Here is a 10,113-nt window from a genome sequence, read left to right as displayed (position 1 = left end):
CGCCGTCCTCTTCCTCGTAAGCTCGTCGATCGTGAGCTACCATTCCAACGCGTCGAGCTTCGTGTCCCAAGCCGGCTACCTCGCGCTTGCGTTTCTAAGTGGCGTCGCGTGCCACGTCTTGGTGACACTGCCGCTTCTCCTCTTCCTTTTTACGCGCACCAACCCGTACAACTACCTCCGGCAGCTCTTTCCGGCCTACGTCTTTGCGTTCGGGTGCTCGTCGTCAATGGCTACGCTTCCGGTTGCCATGACGGTCATCCATCAGACGCGTCAAGTCTCACCGGGCTTTGGCCAATTGATCATGTGCCTCGGAACGCCCGTCAACACGAACGCCGCGGGCTTGTACTACCCGCTCATGACCATGTTTCTTGCGATTGCGTCGGGCAACTCGCTTGGAACGCCGCAGCTCGTTGTGCTCTTCCTCGTGTCGCTGCTGGGCTCCATGGGGACAGCACCCGTGCCCAACGCCGGCCTTGTCATGCTTATGACGGTGTGGAAGACGGTGCTACCGAACGAGGCCCTGCCGCATGCGTTTGTGTACATTGTGGCCATTGATTTTCTCTTTGATCGCATCAGTACCATGACCAACATCAACGGCAACATGGTCGCCACCCGGATCCTCGCGGCGCAGTTCGACGATGGCCGTGGCTCGACCGAAGATGCTGACGCCGCGCCCCATTTGATCCAGGTCGGCGCCTAGTTGCGCTCCATTGCGTGGACGGAATGCAACGTCTACTTGTCGTCCAAGTCGTATTTGATGGTGTGCAGCGTGTAGAGATAAAACGAAATCGACTTTCAGTGTTTTTGTTCTTTTACATTGAATTGGATGGGGGTAGGGCTCACGACGCAACGATAGCGCACGGAAAGGGCGACTTGGCACATTATTCTGTGCATGAATCAGTCATGGCAAAATCGCACGTGCCCATCTCATCGAATGGTTCTCGCACGTCTACACCATGCATGGCTCGCCTTGCCCAGCTCCGCTCGTGTCTCATCGTCTTCCACTCAGGCATAACGCACATCGTCCGGCGTCAAGCAAGCTCAAGTGGCTCGCGAAAGATCACGACTCGCCGATCGAGACGCTCGTCGCTCAATGTTCCACGCACGTAGACAGCTTCCAAATCCTTGGAGACACGGTCGCCGACCTCGAAGAACAACTACCAGAACTTTTCCAGAGCTGCAGCCAACCCGCCGTTGGATCCGGCTGCTCGCGACCGCTCTCGTTCGATGCTTCCCGCTCATCTCGCCGTGCGCCCAACCAGTGCCCCGCCATGGCTCGTCAAGTTCAGACCCCGAGTCGTCCTAGCGGCCACTATGGACGTCGGACTGACCGGCTATCGACAGCGACCGAAATTTGACTGGCGTGTGCTTCCAGTGCAACACATTGGCGTCCCCGAGACCTTCTACGAGCAACCGGGCCGAGCGGCCTTATTTGTACCTCTACGGCAGCCAGCCCACGCCCTTCCGCGGTACAATGAATTCGTGTACTGGGTAGCGCTGAAAGCCGTGGCCGTCCGATCTCCAGCTTGCACTTTCTCGACCACGATGTTCGCTACTGCCTTCCCTGCGATGCGCAAGCCATCGAAAGTACGACCATCATTCGATGCGCTGTCCCTACGTCCACGTGACCTGGCACGTTTTTGCGCCAATACAGATGCAACTCCCGTCGTCGGTCTTCCACCGCCACCGGTTGAAACATTTCACGTCCTTGGCAACCGCGTCGTGCGGATGACACGGTTGTTGCGTTCGAGCCAAAGCCAATACCAGACGCAAGCGCGTAGGATCGGCCAGAGGACATGAATAGACGACTTGTGGGTCGATTGCGGCGCGGCGGCAGCGTCGTAGAGAAGGCCAGCGGCGGGCGCCACCTGCCGTTGGGTTCTGGTTGAGGTTGGTGGCAGTGGCGCTGCTGCTGCTGCTGAACGTCGGTGCGTTTGACTCCCGCGGCGCTTCGCCTTCAAAAAAGCACCACACCTCGCGTTGCCATTTTCCCAATGCGCGTTTCCGTGAAGAAGGATTCGTCGAAGACTAGGCCATAGCATCGAAGGTTTAACCGATAGTGTTGCGTCACGTATTCGTTCCAATTTTCCAACAAGACGACCAGGTTGATAAACACTTCTCATGCTAGAAGGGTCGTATTCTTTTAGAGGCATCAATTATTTGGGTGGACGCCGCGCCAGCTCATCGTACAAGCCGCGTGTTCTGTGATGCGATCGCGGGTCGATGTCCACACGGTTTGGAACATTAACCGTTCTAATCTTCCAGCGTCTAATCTTTCAGCGTCACATTCTAGTCCGCTCGAACCGTGTACAGGACCCTGGCGTATAATTCTCGGGGTTGACGTTATAGTGAGTCCATTTGGTTATTCTTTACTGGTCTGTAGTTCTCTGAATAGAGAATGACTGTCGGCTCCGACTTGAAACGTGTTGCAACTGAACGGCAGTGCGGAGATGCAGTCGTTGAGGATGCGGGGTATAAAGATGGCGCACGCCGGAATAATGTCATGGGTCACAGAGCCATTTGACTTGGCTCAGGGCGCTCTCTATTCATATATATCGCTTGGTGTTGAGCTGTGGCTGGAGATGGAGTAAGATTTTTTGCCTCTTCGGGGCGGAAAACACGGCGATTGCGGGCACGCCCGACAGTGTGGAGCGCGCATTTCGGTGTGCCAACTCTCGATGCCATGTCTACTAATACCGAACGGGTCGAATTTGCTGGGGCCTCGACCAACTGGACACGGCAGGGCAAGCGCGGCATCAAGGCGGTACCACCCTAACCACATCCAGGTGCCAAGAGTGCACTAATCAACGGCGCTCGAAGCAATGGCCGCCACGCTGCCGTCCACGCTCAGCATGAATGACGTGATCCACTGGTGCGGCCGTCTTCGCAAGCCGTCGCGCGCATCGCTTTTGGTGTCCGACCACGCCTCGGGCTTCTTCGTCGCCCACTTGGCCAACACCGAGGGCGCGGTCGACGTTGCATCTTTCTGCTCGCAGTGGATCGGCGAAGATATGTTTGACGCGATCGCCCAGCACCTGCATGTGGCCACAAACGGTGCGATCGACGTCGTCTTCCGCGAGCCGGCGCTCGTGCAGTTCAAGCTCCGCACGACGCTCTCGGTCGCGTTCAGCATCGTCGAGGCGGCCAAACAACGTTTTACGTTCAAGAGTACGCGGTCTCGCAGACTTCGCTCGAAGACATCTTTAATGCGTTCGCGTCCAAGCAAGAACGAGGCGAAGAGCCGTCGTTGACACGTGGGTGCTGCGGCTGCTTGAAGGGGGCGCCGTCGACAAGAAACAACCAGTACCGCGCACTGCCTAGACCCTAAGTAATGTAGTGTTATCTTTTTGCCAAGTTTTTGTCTACGTATGCGAACTCTTTGTAAAAGCCAAGATAACGCGAAACACGTTCATATATATAAGTTCGTATCGTCACCGTGTCGTTTGTATATTCACTTCGATTCAACTGGTCCATGCATCAAATACTTCACTAAAAACAATGTGGACATTAAGGCAGAGGTAGTGGGGTCGCATTAGTATTACCTTCGAGTAGCAGAGCGACGTGAAATTCGTGTGGAGTCACATGTAGCTTGCGGTCTTTTCTTCTTCTCCGAGAAGGGTTAGGGTATTGTTTGTGCCTTCACCACCATAATTCTATCTACCTACTAGTATCTATCTATCCATCGATCCATCGATCGAACTGTCCAACGTCGTGAATGGTACATGCGCATGCAGGCTGCATGTCGTTGGCAAGAAAAGGTATGACATGCATTAGATAATGTTATGATAAGACGACGCGACAAGCAAGACGAGTAGAAAGTGACCACCAAGTTAGACGCCTGGGACTGGCGTTCGGGCGTCTTCGCTCGTCTCGTCCGACCACGCCTCGACCGGGTCGTCGTAGCGCTGGGCCAAGATCCGCGTGACAAACATGTTCCCGTGCACGTTCGTCATGGTCGAGAGCCGATCAAAGACAAAGTCGCAGGCTACAATGTACACAAACGATAACGGCAGCGGCGTCGTCGGTAGCACCGTCTTCCAGACCGTCATGAGCATCACGATCGCTGCATTGGGCACCGGTGCCGTGCCCATCGAGCCAATCAGCGAGACGAAAAAGAGCACGACAAGCTGCGGCGTTCCGATCTTCTCGTTGGCGCCCGACATGGCTGCAAGGAAGATCGTCATGAGCGGATAGTACACGCCCGCAGCGTTCATGTGGACCGGTGTTCCGAGATACATGACGAGCTGCGCCATCGAGCGCGAGACTTGGCCGGTCTGGTGCACGACAGCCACGGCCACGGGCAGGGTCGCCATCGACGACGAGCAGCCAAATGCATACATGTAGGCGGGCACGAGCTGCTTCATGTAATTGTACGGGTTGGCGCGCGTAAAGAGGAAGAACAAAAACGGCATCAGTAGCAGCGTGTGGCTCACGACGCCAGTGACGAACGCCAGAATCAAAAACCCGGCCTGCGAGACGATTGTCGACCCGGACGTGTTGTAGGTGGAGATGGCACCGGCGATCAAAGAAACGACGGCAAAGGGCGTCGTTTGTAGCACAGCGCTGATCATGAGTGAGAATGCATGTCGCATTTGCCGTAAAATGTTGAGCAGCACGTTGGTTTCCACCTCACCGGCGTGTGACCGCGCAATCGCAACGCCCAGGGGCAGTGCAAACATGATGATGCTGAGGAGCGAGCCGTCGGCGAGCGCCTCGAAAATGTTGTCGGGCACCATGAGGCTGATGATCCCAACCACTTGGTCCGTGAGCGTCACAGCTTGCGCGGTGACCCGCGTCGCGAGTGCGTGGTTGACGTCGGATGCGATAAAGTGCGCCGACGCCACCGTCGCGTTGGCAGCAGTGCAGGCCACTCCTGCGTCCGTGCCGTTGCTCTGCGCGCCAAGGAACAGGCCGTTGGCGCAGCGGAGAGCGACGATCGGCGACGATACGTCGCCGTCGTCGGGCCAGTACACGATGAAGCGGCTATGGAAGGCGAGCGCGATGACCATGCCGAGCACGGTTGAGAGAAACGACGTGAGGAAGAACGTCCCGGCGGTCCGAAGGGATAGAATTGACTTTTTCTTGAGAAGCACGATCTCTGCGATCGAGGTGGAGATGGTGCAAAAGACCATGGGCACGATGAGACACCGAAGCGCGCGGATGTAGAGGTTGCCGGGGAGCGAGACCCAAAGAACAGCTTCGAGGCTGATGCGCCAGCTGGAGAGAAGAAGGCCGAGACCTATGCCACCAAAGGCGCCAATGATGACAGCGATCGTCCCAATGAAGGTCGTTTTGGCGCGGTAGTCGTAGCTGGCTTGCACCGCCGTGGGCATCATAGCTTTTTCGGGCTCGTCGGGAATCACGTCGGCCGACGGTGCGTTGTGGTGCCGAAGCGTCTCGGGCGTCGATGGCTGCAGCTCGTGCATGTAATACGACGATGACGTGCGCGGCGCCGGCGATGTGAAGACATTGCGGGCATCCGTGGGCTCGGGGGCGGGGGACGCCGACCACCCGACGTCGTGTTGGCCGAAGACGACGACCCTGTGCCGTGCAGCGACCGGCGGTCTTGAAGCCGTGTCGACTCGGCCACGTAGAGGTAGATGCCTTGTTGCTGCTCCATTGAAAATCCACAAGTGACGTTTGTAAAGGCCTATGGATCGCTGATGCGACCTGATCTGGAGTTTGCATCGCTTGTCAGCGGACGCCCAGGATCAAGACATATGTACACGCTATTCGCTTACATGAGACGACGTGTCGTCACGCGCAGGACAAACGCGGGTTCACGTAATACGGCTGTCACTTCCATTTGCACTCGTTAAGTGAATTCAAGAGGCCTTCTTCATACGGTGATGTTAGTGGATTCACGCAGTCACGGTTCCACACCCACGAACGTCGACGCAGACACCCGCTCAGTTTTAGCATGTCATTATTCTTAATAATAGTGGATTTTTTTGCTGCCATATTTTCGAGAATATTTGTGGCCCCACCATGGCTCCAGCTTGTTTTTTTCACATACACAATTCAAGATAGAATCATAAGCTGATTACGTAATCGATCAGGAGCTTGAAAATGTAAGATATGGGTTGGCAGCTCAAAGCAAGAAGTGATTACGTTACCGATCTTGACAACTGCAAAAATGAATGACTGGCCGACCAGCTCCATGGCATGCGACCGCCCGTCAATGCGGCGGGAGGCGGCGCGGCCATACAGTCGCTTCGGCATACTAGGCCCGCAATAGCCTGCAAGGTCTTTTCTCGAAGCCGATGGAACTTCAGGAGGCATCGCCCATTGCGCTCCAGCACCGGCATGCACGGTAGCGCAAGAGCGCGCGCCGCCCTGGGCGCACGATAAGGTCTGCGAGCACCGACTATGCCGCGATGTACCGAGTGCAGGACGTAACAAAGGAAGGGCACGGCCGCGTTATCGACGTCCCAGGCGGCCTCGACAGCATCGAGTCGCGCCACCGCGAGGTCGTTGTAGCGCCAGCGCGGCGGCGACGACGTTGGCGACGAGAAGGATCGCGACGCTTGGCAGCGCCATATATACGAGGCACTAGACTACCCGATGGACTTACTATGTGTGCCACAGGGCGCGCGCAGAATTACTAGGGCGGCGGGATGATGAAGCCGACCTGTCGCCCTATGACAGTGGTCCATTTGCTGTTTTTGCTGTGTTGTTTGCCAATGAAAAATAATCATAAAAACAATCGCCGACAACCCCAAATTACTTACTTTATATATTGAGAGACGCCGTGGATGGACGGACGGGATTTGAAAATTGCGAAATTAATTTCCTGTGAGGGTGAAATTGAAAGCGCCGAGCACTTTTGCATAGTTTAATCAAGTGTAATAAAACGTGGAAGCCATTTTCGCTTAATCGTGGACTAGTGTGGATCAGAGGCCGAAAAATCCACGTTTGTAGAGCCCTGCCGATCCGATCCGCAAAATGTGGCGGGAGACCATTTTGAATCTTGCCCCTCTCAGCACGGAATTGTCCCCCAAACCCATCGTAGTATAGGAGCGCAAGGCGTAAGGTGTTGTCAGAGGTGTTGTGGCCCTGGTGTCTGTTGTCGCCATGGAGCACGTTTGATCTTCGATCATCAACTTGATGGTGCCGGACAACATCTTTAGCTCGCTCGCCAACGGGTCGCTCTTGAGCATCATCATGTTTGCACTTCCGCTCGGCGTCGCTGTCGCCAAGTCGCACATCGGCGACGCAGCTGGCAACCATTTGTTCAACCTCCTTCGGCAAAGTCGGAATGCGCTCCTCGCGCTCATCAACGCTGTGCTCCGTGCGACGCCGATCGTGAGCTACCATTCCAACGCGTCGAGCTTCGTGTCCCAAGCCGGCTACCTCGCGCTTGCGTTTCTGAGTGGCGTCGCGTGCCACGTCTTGGTGACGCTACCGCTTCTCCTCTTTCTTTTTACGCGCACCAACCCGTACAACTACCTCCGGCAGCTCTTTCCGGCCTACGTCTTTGCGTTCGGGTGCTCGTCGTCAATGGCTACGCTTCCGGTTGCCATGACGGTCATCCATCAGACGCGTCAAGTCTCACCGGGCTTTGGCCAATTGATCATGTGCCTCGGGACGCCCGTCAACACGAACGCCGCGGGCTTGTACTACCCGCTCATGACCATGTTTCTTGCGATTGCGTCGGGCAACTCGCTTGGAACGCCGCAGCTCGTTGTGCTCTTCCTCGTGTCGCTGCTGGGCTCCATGGGGACAGCACCCGTGCCCAACGCTGGCCTTGTCATGCTTATGACGATGTGGAAGACGGTGCTACCGAACGAGGCGCTGCCGCATGCGTTCGTGTACATTGTGGCCATTGATTTTCTCTTTGATCGCATCAGTACCATGACCAACATCAACGGCAACATGGTCGCCACCCGGATCCTCGCGGCGCAGTTCGACGATGGCCGTGGCTCGACCGAAGATGCTGACGCCGCGCCCCATGTGATCCAGGTCGGCACCTAGTTGCGCTCCATTGCGTGGACGGAATGCAACGTCTACTTGTCGTCCAAGTCGTATTTGATGGTGTGCAGCGTGTAGAGATAAAACTAAATCAAATTTCAGTGTTTTTGTGCTTTTACATCGAATTGGATGGGGTAGGGCTCACAACGCAACGATAGCGCACGGAAAGGAACGACGTGTACACATTATTGTGTGCATGAGTCAGTCATGGCAAAATCGCACGTGTCCGACTCTCGCCAGCCTCGTCAGCATCCGATGCATCCCGTCGTGTCGCATCATCGAGTTCCCACAAGAGTGCCGGTAGGTAGGGGTAGGGTGGTATGGTCCGCAGTATGCATCGACAATGCGAGTGACGGCCAACCGACCCGGTGGATCGTGCAAGGCGTTGGTACCCGATGCGGTGTTGTTGCTAAATGGAGCTGCAACTGAAATTTATCAGTAGTGGAGGAATTTCTTGTGCTCGTGAAGCAAAGCTGGTTGCGTTGCGGTCACTGGTTGTTATGGGAACGTGCGAGGCATGAGATACGTGCAGGAGCGTGGTAGAGTGCTGAGCAAAAGGACGCTCAATGGTGCCACGTCGCGACGGACATCCCGATGAGGTGCCGAATACGACGAGCTCTTGAGTAGCCCGTCTCTCGTGCGCCTTCGGTGGCAACTGCGCGCTTCGAGGTGTCGTTGGCATGGACATGGTTCGTCAATAGCGCCAAAGCCACCGTTGCCACCGGTGCGTTGACTATCGGCTCGGAAAGCGCTGTGTAGATGGTGGCCATGCGAGAGCTGCAGCGATAGAACCACGCGGTGTAAACGGAATGGTGGGAATCGAAATTCGCCGACTTGGATATTGTTGTATCTTTGGTCCAAGCAGCTGGCAAACGGGGTGACCGGTACACGGTACAGTGCAGTGTAGCATCATGAAAGATCTGAATCGTGAGGCCGATCGTCTTCCACGAGCGGTGCAAGCGGGTTCGTCGTCGTCGAAAAAACGGGGCACAGAAGACCCTCTGTCGTGGACTCTCTGCGGCGGCAGCCCATAACGTCCTTCAATAGCTCCTTCAACCCATGCATTTGTGTCGCTTGGGTACAAGTAGGTCATCGCAATCGACGAGAGAACGCATTGAGCCATCAATATTTGCTGGTATCTCCAGGATCCATAAAAGCGCAACGTGCTGCGTGCACGCACGGCTGAGCAAATGAAAAGCAATGCCGACGCTGCTTGGGTAGCATGTAATAGTGTAGCTCTCACGACACGAGACGACATATTCGCAATGACGCTGCGAAGTTTGCTCTTCCTACCACGGGTATGCGTCGATGGGTAATCTCGTCGTCGCCAAGCGCTTTTGGTCACAAACCGATTCGCACACGTCTTCTACCGCGTTTCCCTCAAAAACTGGCCTGTATCCTGTGCGGTAAGCCGGTAAGACGAAATGCACTCGGCGAAAAAGAAGAAGAAGGTGGTCAGTACGCACTGCCGATCTTTCGCGTGTGTCGTTCGTTGAAGCAAAACATGTGTTTCCGAGGCAAGACCAACCCAGGTGGTTTCCTCCGAGCCAGAGCCAATGGGGCTGGAAGAGCTGCTGGAAGCGTCCGGTGGGGACCTCCCGGGTAATTTGAGCAGGTGTCACGTCGTGATCAGACAAGACAGGCAAGCCACCGACCAGGTGAGCCGCCCTGTGCTTGCGAAATCAAGTGAAACCTATTTTCCGTTGCGGAAACGTCCGCAAGCTGTTGCCGCCCCTCGTTCTGTCTCGGGACAGCAGCGTCGTATTCTCAGTTCAAGAGCTGGTCGGCGAGGCAACCTCCTCCTGCTGTTCCAGTGACGACAAGAGCACATGACATTTCTTCCCATCGCCTCTGCTTTCGTTTCGAGTAGCCTCGTGCGTACGTAGCAGCTGATGGCTCATTGCCCATTTCGATTCGAACCTGCACCATGCCCGGAAAAGGCATCTACCTCTACTACGGCAACGAGACATCGCATACCGAGCCGTCGCCGGCGCCCATCGGGCACCATATCTTGCATGCCACGCCCGGGTCTGTCTCGTCGACTAGCACGGGCCCAAGCGGTGACCGCCGAGCGCCGCAGCCCGCCGAGCCGCTCGGTCTGCGCACCAACTTTTCAGCGCGCAACCCGCACGACGGCGTGGG

General features: G+C 56.1%; 1 protein-coding gene across 1 annotated transcript; it reads right to left on the bottom strand.

Annotated features, from left to right (window-relative positions):
• Positions 1 to 3,830: 3,830 nt before the first annotated feature.
• Positions 3,831 to 5,620, bottom strand: SPRG_16221 (hypothetical protein; the record flags this gene model as incomplete). The annotated part of the gene is made up of 2 exons (XM_012355456.1): positions 3,831 to 5,541; positions 5,583 to 5,620. 2 exons carry the CDS (start codon positions 5,618 to 5,620, stop codon positions 3,831 to 3,833), a joined length of 1,749 nt encoding a protein of 582 aa, XP_012210846.1.
• Between the last annotated feature and the right edge of the window lie 4,493 nt (positions 5,621 to 10,113).

Source organism: Saprolegnia parasitica (genome assembly GCF_000151545.1).
Source record: "Saprolegnia parasitica CBS 223.65 unplaced genomic scaffold supercont2.247, whole genome shotgun sequence".
In the NCBI taxonomy this organism is placed as follows: Eukaryota; Oomycota; class Saprolegniomycetes; order Saprolegniales; family Saprolegniaceae; genus Saprolegnia; species Saprolegnia parasitica.
The sequence above is the reverse complement of the archived record's forward strand: the minus strand, read 5'-3'. Positions and strand labels throughout refer to the sequence as shown.